The sequence below is a fragment of the Nicotiana attenuata genome, unplaced genomic scaffold, assembly GCF_001879085.1.
Source record: "Nicotiana attenuata strain UT unplaced genomic scaffold, NIATTr2, whole genome shotgun sequence".
NCBI lineage: Eukaryota > Viridiplantae > Streptophyta > Magnoliopsida > Solanales > Solanaceae > Nicotiana > Nicotiana attenuata.
In genome coordinates this window covers 569290-590029 of record NW_017670368.1, presented here as the reverse complement: position 1 = coordinate 590029, position 20740 = coordinate 569290, and the positions used below count along the sequence as shown (strand labels likewise).

The 20740-nt window shown below is 34.9% G+C and overlaps 1 protein-coding gene and 1 long non-coding RNA gene across 4 annotated transcripts; one reads left to right on the top strand and one right to left on the bottom strand.

Moving 5' to 3' along the window:
- The first annotated feature begins 1707 nt into the window (after positions 1–1707).
- Positions 1708–3786, top strand: LOC109238471. Its single transcript, XM_019404944.1, has 3 exons — positions 1708–2931; positions 3018–3074; positions 3539–3786. Exons 1-2 carry the CDS (start codon positions 2454–2456, stop codon positions 3038–3040), a joined length of 501 nt encoding a protein of 166 aa, XP_019260489.1. The 5' UTR covers positions 1708–2453; the 3' UTR covers positions 3041–3074; positions 3539–3786.
- Positions 3787–10658: 6872 nt separating this feature from the next.
- Positions 10659–18140, bottom strand: LOC109238470. Of its 3 annotated transcripts, XR_002069745.1 has the most exons (5): positions 14253–18140; positions 14004–14072; positions 13069–13131; positions 12129–12241; positions 10659–10865 (listed from the first exon to the last, which is right to left on the bottom strand). It is a non-coding gene; the product is annotated as an uncharacterized LOC109238470 (long non-coding RNA). The 3 variants fall into 3 exon arrangements; XR_002069744.1 differs by lacking the exons at positions 10659–10865; positions 12129–12241 and having other exon boundaries at positions 12862–13131; positions 14253–14318; positions 14433–18140; XR_002069743.1 differs by lacking the exons at positions 10659–10865; positions 12129–12241 and having other exon boundaries at positions 12862–13131.
- Between the last annotated feature and the right edge of the window lie 2600 nt (positions 18141–20740).

Here is a 20740-nt window from a genome sequence, read left to right as displayed (position 1 = left end):
TATCTAGATGTAAAATGTATAATTAAAAATTAAAATGTAACTAGTTTTCCAATTTTTTTGAACTACTATGCTATGTTTAAGACGTTTATTAAGATATACATATAATTCAATCTAATTAAGCCTTTAAAATTTAGAAATAGACAAAGAGTCAATTATCCACAATAACAAATACAATGACATGGCACTCACACTCTACATGTTCGTTTTTTCAACAAACTACATTTTGCAAACATTCCTCAAATTACACTCACTGGGGACCACATTTCTTTGCTCACCGTTTTTCGCTCATATTCATAGGACCAAATAAACTTGTTTTGGATAACTAATAAATAAACTTCTTACACCTTTCGGTCTACCTTAATTATTTTTTAGACCTTTTACCATAATATTTAAAATTTTCAGATATCAATAAGTAAAATGCCCCATGTATTCTATTTATATATTTTACTATTGAAAAATAATTTTATATTTATTCATGAAGGAGTAATATTTCAAAATTACAATATTAAAAAATTTATTGTGTATTTACTTTTGAAGAGGTAATATATACAATTTGATAATATTTTTTTAAGAAATTATAATTTTTAATTGTTTGAAAGTAAGAGGTTGGGGTTAATTAATATTTTATAGTAACTTTAACATTATTGTATTATTTATACTTGTAAAATATGCTGAATATTTTATTTTATCTGAGTTTTTTTAATTATTTTTAGTTTTCTTGAACTTCTAATGCATCTTTTATATTTTATTGTGTTATAATACTATGTTATTAATTCATAAATTTAAAAAATTAAAGATATGTACGCCCCATGTCTCGAGGCCTTCCCCAAACTAAGTAAAACGCCCTCGCCTTTAAAACACTGGTTAAAAGGACAAAGGCTAGAGGGAGTTTTGAACTTTCATTGTTTTAATTATATATGAGTAGTTTATTTCGTAGAAATATATACTCCTATGATGTATCTACATACAGATTAATAATAAACTTTTATGTCTTGCATGTAGAAAGAGGTACGTTATTTAAGTGCATGACCAATATATTGTATATAACCGGAAGGAGTAGAAAACATAAAATAAAAAGAAATGAATATGGTTTTGATAGCCCATGTCAAATAAGACAAATTAGAAGATTTTGAAAAGGGTTTTAACTTTATTACATATATACTGCACAGTGTTTATACATTGTAGTCTCCATTTGAGAAGTTGAAAATAGAGAAGCTGGTGCAGTCTTTTTAACATGAGTTCCGACAGACACATGAGTTCCGGCAGACAAATGATTTCCAGTTCCGGTAGACACATGAGTTCCGGTAGACATGTAAGGAACGTTCTAGTCTTATGCAGATTGTGAGACGTTATATTCCTTTCCGGTCGGAACAAAACATGGATGAAGGTATTATACTATTTTATATAGCTTTTTTTAGTGCTAGACTAGATCTAATGTTTTTTACTGTATTGTTTCTTTTATTTTCGGTTTCACAGCTGGCCCTCTCTATTCATTGTCTTTTCAATGTTTATTGCTATGTCTTTTCATTGTTTCTTTCGATGCTTGTTTCTTTTTCAATGTTATTGTTTATTTTCATAGTTCAAAGATAGCTTCGATAGTACCGTGTTTAGCTGTTAGTATGAGGGCATATTTTATGCTTGACAAGTATATATTTTACAATGGGTCCCACTTGCCAAGTCTTTCTCTCCCCTTCCATATATCATCTTCTTCCCATCACATATTTTTTTCCTTCATTGTTTGTTACAGTATTTTTCTTCCTCTTACTCTCTGTCTTTCAGTTTCTATCTTAATTATTCCTTATTTACTGTTCCTTTTTGTTCTTTCTTTTCTATTCTTCTTCTCTATCTTTCTCTATTTTATTTGAGGAAAAAAAAAAAAAAGAAGGTTCTCAATTTCTAAATTTACTCTTAGATCTATTTCAGTAATGCAGTAACGTAACTAATTGACGCCCTCATACAACTATTCTATTGAGTCTCACATCTAATAAAATTTCTCTATTTACTTGCTAACATGATGATTGAACTTGGGGAAGCAACCATTTTTTTCACCTTATTCCTGATCTTCGCCAATGAGCAAGATCCAAAGCTGCTGTCCTCTTCTCTTTTAACCTTATCCTTCCCATTTTTTTTTGTTTTTAATTACAAAAACAGATGAGATATAAGTTTAGCCCATCTCTCAAATTGTTTGCCATGTGAAATACATATTTCTTTCTTTTTTTCCCCCTCATTGCAATAATCTGGGTTTTCACAAATTTACTTAAGAAATTTTGATTCCATGAATTTTTGGACTTCGATTAGCTCTATTTTTGTTTAATGTGTTAGGTGCTGAGTTTGTTGTTATTGTTGTTGTAGGTGTAGCTTCTTCTAATCCTCCTTGTACTAAAGCTCTCAAAGATAGTGTTACTACTTTGGTTGCTCTTGAAAAAGAGCGGAGCAATCTACATTTTGCTATAATGGAGTTGCTGAAGCTCACTGATGAAGAATTTGGCTTATTTAGAGACCGTGTTGCCTTTGCATTCATGATTTGTGGAGGAGGGATGCATTTTGATATCCCAATTATGCCTTGTCATGCTGTTCCTTTATTTGTTTGGTTGACAATGATTATGTTTGTTATTGCTCTCTTTGCTATCGGTTATGTATTGTACGCGAATATAGTTACAATGCAGCCTAGAATCATTTATTTGGACCACAGGAAAAGAGCAATAGCAAAGGAGGTGATGCTTATAATGCAACGGGAGTTCGCATCAATCAACAATGAAGAATTGGACCTCGAAGTGTCTTCCGTTTCTGTGATGGAGAGATATGAGGCACTTGTGAAATTTGGAGAAAAAATCAACTTGAAGAGAAATTACAGGTTTTGGGTGGGGTCTAGCTTTGGATGTCTGTTGGCTTATGGAGTGATGTTATGCTTCATTGCCTACTACAAACATAGTAAGTTTTTTCATATTTTAATAACTTGGATGTTTCTTTGTTACAAGAATTAAGTTTTCTAACTGATTTTGCCTATTTGTGTACAGCTTCTAGTAGTGGGTGTCAATGAGCTTGGATCCGCCGGTCTATCTTCCATTTTGTTGGTAAACTTTCACAATGCTGCTTTTATTCCTTTTGATATGCCCGATCATCAACACGGATTTATCTTTAGAATTGTTTGGAGTTATTCTTATCCCATGGAAATGGATTTTCTTCGATGTATATGTTGATGTTGAATTTCAGTTATGTAGCAATTAGCAAGATAGTAGGAACAATTACTTCTATTTCACATTTTAAAACTATTTTCTTTCTGGCCATGTGCTGCCTCTCTGGCTGTAGCTTGTATATAGTTTGTATTGTGATTAAGTGTAGAGTTTTGTTTAATACAGTAGTTTATTGCACTTTCTTCTGCTTATGATGTCTTGATACACAAGAGACTTGTTATATTCTATATATATGTGAAATGAAAATTGTCTTTTAGTGAAAGGTACGGAACATCTTGGAATTTATTGGGGCATTCTTATCGACAAAATACTAACAATGGCACACGCTCTCTCTTTTTTGTTAGGAGTAGGAGGACATGGAATTAGAGCTGTGAGCCGTGGGTGGAAGATTGAGGATTTCGACAACTTTATCTCTTTTCCTTCTTTTGTTTCTGGTTTAATTCTGTATCTTAAACTATTTGGTTTCCTATGTCTCCATGTAAGTTTGATCAGTCTCTCTCTTCATGAGAGAGAAAAAGACATATGACTTTATGGCACATTAACTCTTAGTTTCTATTAAGAAGTCTAACAGTGATCCTTCTACTTTATCTCATTGTCTTAGTATACCATTTACGTGGATTATCTTTAATATCGCCAGTTCTTGTATGTAAAGCAGTTGCAGACAAGCTTGATGATTTTATTGATAAGATGTATGAGTATACACATGATAGTCTTGCTGACCAAGAAAGACATAAAGGCATAAACGGTAAGTAAATCAATTAGAACTAATTACCTATCCTAAATATGGAAAGATATATACAATTAATTTACTAAGTAATATTCTTCTAAGATGCCCCCTCAAGATTGCGGTCATTGGATGGAGCAAGAACGCCAATCTTGGATCGCAATCGTTCAAAATCTGGACGAGCTAATGGTTTTGTAAGTGCATCTGCAAGTTGATCCTTAGTAGACACATGCACAACATGAAGAAACCCTTGACGAACAAGAGATCGAACAAAATGATAATCAACTTCCAAATGCTTCATCTTGGAGTGGAAAACGGGGTTAGCAGCCAGATAGGTAGAACCCAAGTTATCACAATAAATAACTGGAGGTTGCAGAGAACTGAGTGAAAGTTCTTTAAACAAGTTTCGAAGCCAACACAACTTTGCAGCTGTTGCGGCAACAGAGCGGTATTCAGCCTCAGTTGAAGAACGTGCCACAGAGTGTTGCTTCTTTGCACTCCACGATATAGGATTCTTTCCAAGAAAAATAACATAAGCACTAGTGGATGTCCTGTCGTCTTTATTTCCTGCCCAATCCGCATCAGAAAAAGCATGGAGATCAAGAGAAGAATTCTTGTGCATAAATAAGCCATGATCAATTGTGCCAATAAGATAGCGAATAACACGCTTCAAAGCAGCCCAATGTTTAGTTGTTGGACGATGCGAAAATTGAGAGAGACGATGTATTGCAGAGGCAATATCAGGATGTGTAAGTGAGCGATATTGAAGGGAACCAACAAGAACCTGATACTCCTTAGGGTCACGTAGATGAACACTATCATCCATCATAAGAGAATTGGTGGTTGCCAATGGAGTGGAAGTAGATTTTGCACCACCCATAGAAGCACGATCCACAATATCCTCTATGTATTTTCTTTGAGATAATAAGAGACCTCTCGATGTGCGAATGACTTGAACTCCTAGAAAGTAGGTAAGAGTTCCCAGATCCTTGATGGAAAATCGACTTCCAAGTTTGGTAATAAACAATGAAACAACAGAATCACTATTACTAGTCACAATGAGGTCATCCACATAGACTATGAGATAAATGATTATCCCAGCAACAGAGAAGATAAATAGGCACGGATCCGATGTACAAGCTTTAAAATCCAAAGAGAGTAGATAGCCACTAAACTCATCATACCATGCACGAGGGGCTTGCTTTAAGCCATAAATTGCTTTTCGGAGACGACAAACATGAGTTGGACAAGTGGAATCAACAAAACCCTTGGGTTGAGACATGTAGACTTCCTCCGTCAAAGTACCATGAAAGAAGGCATTGTTAACATCCAGTTGTCTGAGACACCAATTGTTAGATAGAGCAATAGACAAAATAACCCGGACAGTAGTATGTTTTGCAACAGGAGAGAAAGTTTCAATATAATCAAGTCCAGGTTTTTGAGTAAAGCCTTGTGCAACTAACCGTGCTTTATATTTATATAAACTGCCATCTGCATTTGTTTTTACTCTAAAAATCCACTTTGAGCCCCCAACATTTTTACCAGAAGGAGGTGGCACAAGAGTCAATGTACCTTGGCGTTGTAAGGCATTGATCTGCTCAACCATCGCTTGCTTCCATACAGGATCTCTCAAAGCATGATCAATCCTTTTGGGTTCCGTTTTGATGCTTGTGGGTGCAGACGAGGGGAAACCTGAGGTAGATGACGTTGTGATAGCATGAAGACAAAGTTTTTAAATTGGTTTGGTAATGTTGTTTTTGGACCTTGTAATCATAGGATGAGCATTTTGGGTAGAAGAGGTTAAAGGTGCAGAACACACATGTTGGAAAGTGGAAGATGACGAGGTAATGGAGGGTGGAGAAGCTGTCTCGGCGGATGGTTCATTGGAAGTTTGGATATCTGATGCATTGGTTGATGTAGATGCTGATGGCTGGTCAAAGGAAGGCGACATGGGAACACTTGGTTCTATGTTATAGTCAGGTAGTGAATCCTGTAAGGATGAGGTAGCGTGTAAAGAAAAAGAATTTAAATCTGCCACAGGAGTTGTACCCATACCTGACGTAGTAATTCTCAATGTATCAGATGGTGAGGAAATATCATCAGAAGATGCCACAGGTAGAGAAGCCCTAGTACTGGAATCTGATTGTGTAGCCAAAGAGGATGCTGCAAGTAGTCATGGAAACCAAATGCTGAAAGTTTCTTCGGTTGGAATGGGCTCATGGGAGGCGGAACCAGAAAATGGAAAAACATGCTCAATAAAATTGACATGGCGAGAAATATAAATTCTGTGTGTTTGAGGATCAAAACATTTGTACGCACTTTGATTTGTGGAGTAGCCAAGAAATATGCATGGAGTAGAACGAGGTTCTAGTTTGTTGTTGGAATAAGGACGCAACCATGGATAACAAAGACAACCAAACACACGTAATTTTTTATAATTGGGAGCCTCGCCAAAAATTCTAAAATATGGTGAATCATAATGGAGCAAAGGTGTAGGAAGACGATTAATTAAATAAACAGCAGTTTGGAAAGCAAATGACCAGAATGAGAGAGGTAAGTTGGCATTATGAAGAAGCGTAATACCGGTTTCAACAATATGTCTATGATGTCTTTCTGCAATGCCATTATGCTCAGGAGTGTATGGTGGAGTAAGAAAGTGAGAGATTCCATTAGAGGAAAAAAAACTTTCAGGTGGATAAATTCACCACCATTATCAGAATAAAAGGAGACAATTGGCTTATTGAAATATTTTTCAACTAAGGCTTTAAATCGTGGAAAGATTTGAGAAACCTATGACTTCTTTTTCATTGGATATAGCCATACATACTTAGTGAAATGATCAACAAAGATTAAATAGTACTGAAACCCATCAACTGAAGAAATAGGTGCAGGACCCCAAACATCAGAATATATAAATTCTAATGGAGAAGACGACTTTATTGAAGAAATCCCAAATGGTGTTTTGTGCATTTTATTGCACTTACACGAATTACAAAAAAACTTAGACGAAACAGAACAATTTGGTAGGTTGAGAGCATGGAGAATTCTCCGTAAAACAGGTGAAGATGGGTGACCAAGTCTATTATGCCATGCTAAAACTGACGAGAATTGGCTGTGAAAAGCAGCAGGATTGATGGTCTGATTTGAGGAAGTGCATCGATTCTTTGGCCACTCATATAGTTCATTCCTAGGTCTCCCTCGTACCAGTGGCACCCGCGTTAGATAGTCCTTCACAACATAAGAGAATGGTGAGAATTCAACAGAGACATTATTGGAGGCACACAACTGATAAACAGAAATAAGATTCTTTTTCATGCTAGGGACACATAAAACATTAGAAAGGTACAAAGGACGAGTAGTATTACCTGTAGAAGGATAGCTTGGAATGGTTGGAAAAATATTGGGCGAGAAAGATGAAGGTCCCATAATAGTAGCAGGAGGAGAAAGATTTGTGTAGGATGATTGTATTGGAGGAGAAGCAGCGGAAGCTTGAATTTCAGAGAAAGGGTTGGTCAACGGTAAAGAGATGGCACTATGAGGCGTTGACAAAGTGGATGAGTTTGGTACAACTGAAGATAATGGAGAGGAAGAGTGAGTAGAATTGGTCTCTTCCATGAGAAAGTTGGTGTTGGTCTCTTGCAGATCGAGAGAGCCTTTATGGCGTCCGCTCTGATACCATAAAGCAGTTGCAGACAAGCTTGATAATTTTATTGATAAGATGTATGAGTATATATACACATGATAGTCTTGCTGACCAAGAAAGACATAAAGGTATAAACGGTAAGTAAATCAATTAGAACTAATTACCTATCCTAAATATGGAAAGATATATACAATTAATTTACTAAGTAATATTCTTCTAAGAGTATGGTTTATTTTGCACTTGTCTATCTCTTCTAAATTGCAACCAAAGAAATGTAAAGGGAAGTCTTACAGAACATTGAGAAATGTTCTGAACTTCATATTCAAAGTTTAATGTTCATGAAAGATTAAGAGTAATTAACCGTGAAATTCATGAGATATATGGATTTTGAATTCTTCTTATGTAGCATCAAAGGGTTCACTTGGCTATCTATTTCTCACTAGACATTGGATAAGATTCATCCACATATATAAAATGTTGTTATTAGTCGTTATTTTTTTATGAAAAAAATATGCAATTGGGCTATTTGTAAAATAAAAGTTTTTTGTCATGGTTTTCTCAAACAAAATATATTTTAATATTATATTTGATTTCTCTAATTGTTGAAGGAATCCACGAGAGATTGACACTCTTGTTCCTTGTCCGAGAAGTGAGTACAACTTTTGAAGGTAGAGAAAATATCAAAGCCGTGAGTCAAGAAAAAAGTCATGAAATCGAGTTCTGTTTTTTTAATTTCACATATTATTTATCATTTATTTATACATTTAGTTTTGTTCTATATGATTTTTTTATGACGCCATCTATGAATAACAGGGTAGACATTTCACAAAGAGCGATGATCTACAAATTATCATATTATACATGCTAATTATGATAAAAATTAATATATGTTTAAAGGTTGTTGTTACTTCTTTGTCAAAATGCAAGTTGTCTTGCATATATGCTTCATTCATGATGTCAAGTGAAGTTAAATTTTTAAGTAGTTGAATGATATGACGTGATATATTATTTGGAAGGATCATACGCCAGGTATAGAGTCTATCGAGAAGTAGGTGAGATATGCTTCATAAAATTAAAATAACAAAAAATATTCGTAAATTAAATTAAACTTTTAGTTGTTTGTTTTTAGGTTCATACGATAATTACTTTGACCTTGATAAACAAGTTATTATGCAATGTTTACATTGGTCATTCGCAGAACTTTCTATTCTATTCTTTCGTGTATAGTAAAGTTTTATTCTTTGTTCTGCAGGCGATCATCAGCCTATTACTTAATCACAGACTGCTTTATCATTATCTAATTTTTTGTTGCTTGATCACATTCAAATTTATGTATCTACTTATTATATTTTACCCCATACTAGATTGTTTTGTAGCAAGTTATTTCAGAAGTTTTATAGGAAAAGAAGAAATCACGATAATAACCACTACGTGCATTTCGATCGAAGAGCTTTATATTAATAATATTAATATTATTTTGCAAGGCAGTGTAATACATGACACGGCATACACGTTCTACTCTTAAGAGTCAACAAAGTTGTTTGCATAATATTTTCATTTGTAAGTGGTGCATGAAGTATGTATATTTTCTTCTCTGAATATTTAGATTGTTTTTTAAATATTATCTTTGTTTTGATAGGTAATTAATACTTGAAAAGGGTAAGCCATATTATTGCCACTTGCAAATTGCGGTAAAATTGATATGTAAATATTATAAAAAATGAGCCAGATGTGACTCAAATAAAAGTTTAGATCTCCAGCTTGTGTATATTCATAATTGATTTAGAAAAACTTCATATCAATTAAGTTCTTGAAAACGTGAAAAAGATATAAGTAACTTGAATAATATTATCTTTGTTTCATAGGGTGATTTAAAGCTTAAAAAAATATATTATTGTCACTTGAAAACTTAAGTACTGAATTGCAGATATTCTCGAAAAATGAGTCATATTTGACTCAGATACAATCATACAAGTTTAGATCATCTCCACCCTTTATGTATACTCATCATTGATCTTAATTGAAATTGATTTTGAGAAAACTTCATATCAGTGAAGTTCTTGAGAAAGTTTATTGCACTTTCTTCTGCTTATGCTTATTATAGTCTATATATATGTGAAATGAAAATTGTCTTTTAGTGAAAGGATTCCACCAACATTTAGCGATCCGTGCCTTGTCTCCTTAAAATTGTTACAACCGCCCCTCCCTTTTCTCCTTGATAAATGTAATCATTTTGAAGGAGAAAATATCTCCTATTATTATACTAGTAGGGTATGGCCGGGGCTAATAAGTTAGGAATTTGCATCCTCTTTGTTATTATAGTCTACTACGATTAATTGGTGGAGTTGAAATGCATGAATTTCAGGCTGACAACCTACTATTTGAGATATAATCCCTAGCAGCAATATTACAAGTCAATATTTATTAGTTCATTAAAAAGATCTTTAGAAGTTGGACATGTAGGCTTTTTTCGACATTTATTATTGAATACGGATTATTTTAGGACATGTAAAAATGACAAAATTGGATAAAGATTTTATGCTCCTCTTTTCATTACTGAAAATGCATTTTGAAGAGATCCCAATCAAATCGAGTGCCAAAAATATTTTCTTAGAAAAGATGAAACAAAACATGTAACTCAAAATCAAAAAATTTTATTAGTCGGATCAGATGATTAGTATTGATACTACTTCTACACATCAAAAGCTAACAACAGGACGTAGAAATATCTAATAAGATCTACATTCTACCACCTAATAATAAAACAAACATGCACAGAAGCCAGAAGGAAATAATTCACTATAATTAATCTTCTTCTTGGTGGCCACCTAAATCTCCTATACTTCTCTCAATACTTGCTACACTTTCCGACCCATTTTCACCTTCCATATAACCAATATTTTTCCTTAATTCCTCCGACTGTTTCTCCGTTATATACATTTTCTCCTTCAAAATCTACTGCCAAATGATTAAAAAAAAAATGAGATACAACATGTATGAATAAAAATTAAAAGCAGAAAAACAAATATATAAAGACAAGGACAATGTCGTGCAGTAAAGTACAACACAAGTCATATAAATAAACAAATAAATAGTATAATTTACGCATGAGTTCGATCCCGCATTAGAAGATGTCAATATTAAGACAAGGGCATTGTAATCCGAAAAAGCTTATTTGGAAAATCATAGTCACATATATATCTTTAACATAAACAACAGAATTTCAGTTCTTGCATTCGGAAATTCACTTGTTATAATGACATGCTTATCTGAAGTCTGCTTCACTTGCGCTCTCCATGAATCTCTGTAAAAGCAGAACATATAAAAAAATTAAAATCATAGAGAAAATAACAGATTCCATTCGAAAGTTACAAGAGAAAACAGTTTCAAGCCAGGTAAACAATTAGATAATAAGTACTAAAGAAAAGCTACATGTAATAGTCCTTCGGCAACATTGTCCATTTGTAACAAATAAACATATTATTATGTACACATATGCAAGGATAGAAAATAATAAGATCTTTACAACAGAAACATGTAACCAGTGAGATGCATAAAACTAAGAATAGAAAAGGTAAATTTTCCACAAAAAAAGAAGGAACATAAGAGGGCAATTGATATTAGAAGATTCAGAACCCATCCAATTGCTTGCTTATTAAGAAAGAAAAATCAACTTTCTAAAGTTCTCTCTATGTTTGTTTCCATGTGTGTGCGAGCGCGCTGCGGTAGATGTGGGTTGGCTAGGGGGCTTCATTACTCGTGCTTTACTCAACAAACCAAACCAACTATTACGCCATTTTCCTACGACAAAACAACTGAAAGAAAAAAAAAACCTAGCATGCGAATTTATAGACAGTGTATCAATAATGAATAATTAAAATTGCATTAGTTGTCATAGACTTCTCTAATCACTTGTGAGTACTTCATCAAATATAATTCTTTTATCATTTTGAAGAGGAAAATCAGATAAAAATGAATTTTCTTGTTTATAAAATTAGACGGCAGAAGCAGCACGATTATACATTCTCACCCATCTCCTAAGAACCCCAAAATTGAATATTTACTGCGATAAATACCAACAAAAAGGCAGAAAGAAGCAGTTTAGAAATGCCATTGTTTCCCAAAAAGAAAGCATACTCTTAAAGGTGTCTTCCAGTAGTAGTAAATATGCTTAGTCAAATCACTCAACATTTATCGAAAATTTATAGCGATACTACTTGTGCTTGATTTGATTCCTCTATCGGAAGAGCTAGATGTCTCAATCTACAGATCCAGTCATAGCCTCAAATGAGTTGGTCACACAACTTAACATTAACATTCTTGCAAATTTCGTGCTTTTTTTTGTTGCGACACATTTCCAAGGAAGCGTATACTGTCTTTCGCTATTACAATCAGCTTTTCAAGACCCCATCACATTGAACCAAAATTATCAAACATATTGCTACTGTTGCATCACCTAAGGTGGCCTCCAACTGGTTGTAGTGTGCCATGTAGATAAATTAGGTACGGCAAATATTCATAACAGAGAGACTGTAAATTAAAAATGAAAGTGAATCATGAATTATACCTTGCGCAATAGATGATTCAATTATTGCTGTCATCCTTTCCATCCTCATCATTTTGCGAGTACGCATATTCACCTAGGCAACTTCACATGTTACCTCGCGGAATCATTTTTCACTGAAATGAAACCCATATAAATAATCGGAATATTATATTTGTAACAACTAAAACAAGGAGACTGATATGATCAAATAGAAATTATAGCTCCTTAACTTTAATTGGTATTCTGTAGCTCTCGGATAGAACATATTACTAAAAGTGATAAACTTACATACGAATCAAATAGAACATATAGAGGTAAGCAAAGAAATTTAAATCAAATATTCTTAAAAAAGGGGATAAGTTTCACAACTATTCTTCTGGATCTTATCATGCATCTTCTACATTTCAGGTGGAATAAAATTTCTCTCATAAGAAGGGTACACCGATAAATGCCTCATTGGCTTCGACCTTGCCACCTTTTGTCAAAGTTTATACTAAAAAAAATTGACATCAAATATTAAGAACAGAACACACATTTGTAGAATTAGTTGAAATTAATTTGATCAAAATATCAAAGCTTTTTCGCAGTTGAAACTATAGTTAAAACTTAAGTATTTTTTTGTCAACAGCAACAGCCCGGTATAATCCCACAAGTGGGGTCTGGGGAGGGTAGGATGCTCAACTATTTTTGTCAACTACACATTATAGTTGTATTCATTGTATAATAATTCTTGATAGCTGCTCAAGATGGAATACCAGTCTCGCGTCATAGAATGAGTCATAGTTTCCAATTTCAACCCGTAGAAGAAAACTTTTTCTTCATGATGAATTACATAAAGGAACTTGTTAACTCTTAATGAAGCAGTATTTGAGGTTATGTAGCTTGTATTCATAGTGCTGAACTATTTTGTATTATGTTGTCTATGAACTAAAATAGAAATAATTATGTGGAGAAGTTGTACCCTTACAGTTCCTGATTCGATAGCAGCTAGGAATGTTGCTGGATCCACAGAAGAATTACAAGCCTGCGAGTTTGTGGCATCAGATTTAAGTTGATAGATATATTTACACTGACAGTGCTTGAGATACCCTTATAGTTTTTAGTACTGAGTAATATATTAAACATATTGACGATGTAAATGCATACAAGGGTGAATCTTTTAGACTGATGAGCTCAAATCACTTTGTACAAGGAAGATATCATGCCAAATTGTTATCATCCTCGGATGGTATGATTTGTAGAAGTAGCAAAGGACCAACCAATATACATGATTCCACCCACAGAATGTTCAGAGATATGGGCCTGACATGGATATTTTTACAGAATGCACCAAATTTAGACTTGAGAAGTAGTCCTATCATTTTGATGTTGCCTAACACGAAATTCGCCCAAAAAAATATCGAACCAGTAGATCAGTTTTTTATGTTGGAGTCAAGAGTTCATCCAAGGTATTCTTCATAGTGCAGGGCCAAATGAAAGAATTAACAAATTTAGACAGAAATCATCAGTTTCCAATAATGCAATATGTTAAATCGTCAATTCATTTTTTCCGAATAGAAGAGGACACAGAAATGTCATATTTCAAGAATACGCATTCAGTCGTTTGAGAGGTTCTTACTACCACACTTGGTATAATTGGCTGCCTCTTTTATGCCTACAACGTCATGCCATTGACAAGTAACCAAAATGAAAAACTCTGCCACAAAGTTAAATAGCTCAAAAACTGATTACCAAATTCATTGGGCTGATTATAGTAAACACATTCACGTGAATATGATAAATATCCCAAAGGTACTACTACATGATATGGAATGAAACAAGAAGGTTAAATAATTCATCATTCTCTAATCAAAAAGAAGAGGTAGATGAAAGAGATAACAAATACATGACATTCACCTGCAAAGCTTGGGCATCATCACGCAGCTATAAAATTGCAGCAGGAAAGGCAAGAGCCTGACGTTGTTTCTAGGAAATGCAGCCTTTTGTCAGTCTTTACACTAAATAATGCCAGCTCCTCATAAATTTTCACAAAGAATTTACTGTAGGTTCCGAAGTGCTCCTACTAATGCATAATATTTAGCCTTAATGATTCATTATATTAAATAGAAATAGCACTGGGTCAAGAATAAATGCACCATTTAATACCTTAGCAGATTGGGCTAAAGAAGCCAATGCCCCTAATGCTTCTTATTGGATCGTTTGTTCGCCATTCTGCATTTCAAGCAACAAAAAGTAGAGGAAAATATTACTTATTGTCATGAATCCAAATATTATTGGGGCACATGAGAAACACATGACTACCAGTACATTCTCATATATGCACACCTCGACCGGGCTGAGGAGTTAGGCAAGATTTGGTAAAATCCCAACAATCCAAAATATCCATCCCGCTTGAAATTGACCTTGTCGTCAAGGTCATATAGGAGACGATGTTAGAAGCTAGATGTTGTTTACTTGTTAATGGCAGGTAACACTGACACCCACAAAAGTGCCAATGACTGCCACACAACTGAGTGAGCTTGTCAACTGAAGTCTTCTCAGGCTGCCTATCAACTATAGCATCAGCCTTTTGTATCTTTAAAATTGCAGCATTTGTAATAACAATCACAGTCCTTCTTGAGTTCCAATTTGAAAAGGTGTCATTTAAATGACTAGAACAAACACGATCAAGTCCCAATGCAGCAACACCTTTTGTAATTCAATAAGGTAATCAACTCCTTAAAGAACTCAAGTTCAGCGCCTTGTTGGTAATCTACGAAATTGAGTGCCCAAACATACTGTAATCTTGTCAAAACAGGGCACCTTAAACTAGATGGACCCTCATACTGTAATGCCAATCTTTTTAAAAATTATGTATACTGTACATTTCTACTATCCAATACAGGGAAGCAGGTGTCATGTATTAAAATTGCAGCAAGATCAAACACCCTCCCACCATGATCCTTTGATATTCTGAAGAGCGTGCTTAAGTAGTGAGGCAACAACTGAATATCATTCCTCCCGGATCAAAAATCATAGTGTAGAGATCATTCATATATTTTTTGTCGTTGACAGGAACAATTATAACTGAAATCAAGCAAACAACATCTAGTTCTGGCAATTTATCAAACAACTTAAGTGTGTCATCTAACTCATGACTCCTTCCCTACCAAACATGAGAGATTATGCACTTAGAGTCCTTAACACACCATACCACCCTATGGCACTCACACAAGAGAGATTTTCGATCAACCATAAGAACAACTTGTTGACTTACCTCAATTTCGACATATTCGTCCGGCTCGTAAGACTTTCCAACGTCTTCAAGTGGGGGTATGATAAGTTCGTTCCCTGCCTCAAGGTGCTTGAGTCTTAAAGATTTTCTGACAGAGGCATCTTCAAGCTTCAATGGTTCTACCATAGGTTCATTAGGCACATCCATCTCCGGTAATTTTCTAAAGAACCCTTCACTTGATGAGACCTCTAGTTCACCAGATACCCTGTCGCACCTTCTATTTCCTTTATTGTACTTTCTCGATCTTCTTTAAGAACATGGCAAGCACTTCCATTATCTTTCAAATTAATTCCAAGCTTGTCCAAGATTTTGTCCATTTGCCAGTTGAGTTTATCCAATTTCCTATTCAAATTATCAAAGTTTGCTCCCATCCGAACACTAGCCAATTGAATTGTCTTTGAAAAATCTTCAAACACAGTTTCTTCTGCCATGACGGTAGAACTCCCAAACGTGCCAAGATATGGCTCTGATACCATTTGTAATGTACTTGAATCGAAATCAAAGAATTAGAGCAGAAATGAGAATTTTATTACTTGTAAGATTCAATACAATCATAGCTACAATGAAAGAGTAAAATGAAAAAGAACTAATTCGAAGCTAAAACTCCATTAATGAGCTTCAAGCTCCTATGTTGAATTCCAAAAGAATTAGGAAGAAGAAGAAGATGAGAAAGACAGAGAGAGAGAGAGGGAAAGAGTAGAGAGAAGATATTTTGGATTGTTGGGATTTTACCAAATCTTGCCCAACTCCTCAGCCCGGTCGAGGTGTGCATATATGAGAATGTACTGGTAGTCATGTGCTTCTCATGTGCCCCAATAATATTTGGATTCATGACACTTATCAGTCTCTTGCACTTGTCAATAGTGAAATACCTTTGTGATTTGGTGCTCCAAGAGTTTCCACACAGGTGCACAAGCAGTTAACAAATAAACATATTATTATGTACACATATGCAAGGATAGAAAATAATAAGATCTTTACAACAGAAACATGTAACCAGTGAGATGCAAGTTGGATAAAGCTAAGAATAGAAAAGTTAAATTTTCCACAAAAAAAGAAGGAACATAAGAGGGCAATTGATATCAGAAGATTCAGAACCCATCCAATTGCTTGCTTATTAAGAAAGAAAAATCAACTTTCTAAAGTTCTCTCTATGTTTGTTTCCATGTGTGTGCGAGCGCGCTGCGGTAGATGTGGGTTGGCTAGGGGGCTTCATTACTCGTGCTTTACTCAACAAACCAAACCAACTATTACGCCATTTCCTACGACAAAACAACTGAAAGAAAAAAAAAACCTAGCATGCGAATTTATAGACAATGTATCAATAATGAATAATTAAAATTGCACTAGTTGTCATAGACTTCTCTAATCACTTGTAAGTACTTCATCAAATATAATTCTTTTATCATTTTGAAGAGGAAAATCAGATAAAAATGAATTTTCTTGTTTATAAAATTAGACAGCAAAAGCAGCACGATTATACATTCTCACCCATCTCCTAAGAACCCCAAAATTGAATATTTACTGCAATAAATACCAACAAAAAGGCAGAAAGAAGCAGTCTAGATTATCAAAAACTTTTCTTGCTTCACCAGCTCCCACATTTCTAATATAATGTTATTAAAGCGTAATGTAGAGACACATGAATCTCCTCTTCTGTTCGTTTAACATAAGCATGCACCTGTTTTCCTAGAAGAAACAATCCAGCATCGGGACAAGCACTAAGGATACTAGTGCAGGTAAACTCATGTGGCTTCACCTCTACTGAGTACATTTTTCTTAACATGTCTAATGAAACCTTTATGCACATACCTAAAGATCATTGCATTCCATGCCACAAGCAACTTCTCATCCATACCATGAAATACCTTCCGAGCAGCATCAAGGTCATCATTCTTCACATACCCTGTGATAACCATAGTTCAGGACAAGTCATCCCGCTCTGGCATCTCATATAAACAACTTGCTTGCTGAGCCCATCGACAGCACAGATGACCCTATGGGCGATTCACATTTGAAATAAACTGATATAAATGCATTGACAACACATTTAACCGACGCCATGCCTGACTTCACAACAGCACAATGCAGCTGCCGGCAGTGCATTTCATGATCAGCTATAAGAACTAAAGCTGCAAGCACCGAGGTGTAGTCAGGCTGGAAACTTTTCCATCTCATATCAAGAAATAGTTTATAGTAGCATGGCCATCATTGCTATGTGAATAGCCTGTAATCATAGTGTTGTAACAAACAGTGTCGTGGATGCTTAATGGGGTTTTATCAAAAACCTCTCTTGCAAGATTGGGGTCCCCGGAAGCAGAGTATGCAGCAATCATTGTTGTTCTTGCCACGACATCTGGTTGGGGAATTCTATCAAACAAGCGCTTTGCATAAACATGACCGGAAATTTTTGCAGTAAATATCTATTAAGTGTGGCTACACGGCCTGAATCCAGAGATGATAATGTTGGCTTGGATTGATCGGACAAGAGCAGGCGGTGAGGTGGCATGCTTATGCTCTTGGCAAAGAAGTTGGAGCTAGAGGATGAGCATGGGCGTGTGTGGGTAATGTTATTGTTTGTTTGTGTTGTTTAGTTTTGGTAGAATATAAAGAATGGGGAGTTGTGGAAACCTTACTAATTTCAAAACGTTGTTTCTGCAACAATATTGAATGCACATGCGCGCTATAAAGAAAATAAGAATCATCTATACCATCAAAGCATGTCTTAAGCAGCTGATTTGGGAGATCACATATATGGCTCAGCGATTCCCCAATCTAAATCTAAGCTTAACTTGGAAGCTAAAGAGCTACTTAACTCTTTTCCATAAAGGAAAAACATAGCATCTGTGTGGGTCAGAATCCGACCCCACGATAATTAACGAGGCTAATCCCGTCTTAAGCTAATTCATGATTAATTAGTGGCACGACCACTCAGAATTAACGATATTCAACCAGCATCTGGTTCGATCAGCAAGGCCATGGCCTATCCGCCACCATAAAGGCAAAATCCCAACGTGGTCACGGCCACTTATCGCCAGCTCACGAAGCCCACAGCTATAAATACCAAGAGAGGGAACCCTAGAAAGGGGGCTTCTTCTTGACCACTATACAGAGAGAGACAATTGACAACGATACCCAAAAATTATGGGCAAGAGGAACATCATTGTAAGGCTCTGAACCTCTTCATGGAGAGGCAGACCAAATCAATATTATCAATAAAGGCTTCTAATGTTTCTCCCCCTAATCCTGAGTATTTACTTTCGTTCCCTTCATTTGGTCCAACGGATTATTACGGTTTGCTATGAGTTTTCCGTGATTTATTTTATATTGTTTTATACTCATAAGGTATGTAATAACTTTTGAGCCAAACAGCATCCATGATCCATCTCAAGGTTAGTCTAACACAACCAGCCTTATTACAGTTTAATTTGACAATTAAAACATAGATTCACATACAAAAAAGAATTTTCAAGTAACTAAAGCAGCAGCAAATTTGAGCACACCTCACATCAACTTTTACAGAGTTCACCTTGAATATATTGATTGGCTAATGACAGCAAGTGGTTTTATATCCAGGCATTGTCTTACCAACATCAACTAATGTTGGGCTCATCTAAAGCTTGTTCAAGCACCACGCATCCTTGTCCTCAACATCCACACTTACTCCGTGTCTGTACAATCAGCAACATATTGTTAGTTCCATTAACTTAAGAAAACTTATATACTTGTTATTCACTATAAATTTCCTGCCAATACACACCAGTTCATGAATATAATATGTCATCTCCAGCAACAAATGTTAGGGTGGACTGGTGCTGCACAAATGGAAACTTCCGGTTATTATTCTGAATAAAAAGGTTTCATCAAACAAGCATTAAGCTTTAAGTTCATGATGCATCTAAAGACTAGAGTACAATATCATTGGAAGAACGATCAAATTGTAGACGTATCTAATAATCTTGGATCATCAAATTACTTTTAATTGATGAACTGACAGAAAATAGTTGAATATTTTAATGGAAATAGATAACGATGAAAGGGAAAATACTTTGCTTGATAACCTAAATAAGTGAGGGATCACACTTCGGAGAAATAATCACATAGTTTAAGTCCTTATCAGCAACCAAGATAATAAACACCGAACAAAAATCCATACAAAATAAGCAACAACCAAAAAGTGCCAGATGTGACCAAGGACCATAAGCATACTTTAAATGGATTTCAACAAATTACAACATCCAACTCAAATTGTTTTAAATGACCTAAATAGTACTCTCTCTGTTTCAATTTACGTGAACTCATTTGACTGGGCACGAAGTTTAAGAAAAGAGACAAAGACTTTTAAATTTGTGGTGTAAAATGAGACACATATATTTTGTGTGGCTATAAAATATTATATAAAAGTAAACTGTTTCCAGATAGGGAAATAAATCATTTTTTTTGGTACGTACTAATAAAAAAGGTTCACATAAATTGAAATAGAGGAAGTAATAACTTATTATTTCTGCTCCAAATAGTTAAAGTACATGCGGAACTATCATATATTAGGCTGTTCCAAATCACAACTATTGTTGTTTTAGAACAGCAGACACTATAGAAGCAACACTCATCACTTCCAATATGAAAATTCATAAGGAGAGAAGATATAGTAAAGAAGAAGAAAACAGAGAAACCAAAAATGTACACGAACAAGAACACAGTCACTCCATATGCAACATTTGTTGATTGCAGCGAATCATATGCTTATTCAAAGACAAATCAGGGATATATACAAGAAGATAAATTTGACAAATCATTTTTTCCCCTGGAAACTCAAAATATTCAAATGATTGGAAAAGGGAACCCAAAAGTCTGCTGGTGATAGATGAAGACGTGAGAAATTCATAGAATCCAATTTTGGCTATGTATACGGTTAAAATCGAGTATGTCCGATTTTATAGGCTCGGGAGATTACCTTGAGAATAAGTTCGTGATGTACCGAGCCTGAGTTCGAAGACATGGAAATCGAAGTACTCGCTGGGAACCGAGACCAAGCATGATCGACACCAAATGACGAACCAACGAGATATCCGTAATCGACCATGGATCTGGGCGAGAATCTCGGAAGTAACGGAACCGCTCACGGTTATTAACAAATTTTCTCTACTATATAAAGAGGAACCCTATTCATTTGTAGAGGATACACATTTACTGAGAAATAATAATACGCTGCACTTTCCTTGCTTATAGTTTACTATTGTTCTTACTGTTCTTAATAACTGATGTCGAACCTGTTCCTAATCGAGTGTTAAGAGTGGTCAAGTGTATTTATGTGTTTGTACTCGTTAGTTAGTTAGTTAGAGAAGCTTAGTGCAGTTAG

Excerpts from the sequence above, each read along its gene's own strand:
- LOC109238471 (XM_019404944.1), top strand. The coding sequence starts at position 2,454 with ATGGAGTTGCTGAAGCTCACTGATGAAGAATTTGGCTTATTTAGAGAC. Across the intron at positions 2,932-3,017 it reads CATTGCCTACTACAAACATA|CTTCTAGTAGTGGGTGTCAA; the intron begins GTAAGTTTTTTC and ends ATTTGTGTACAG.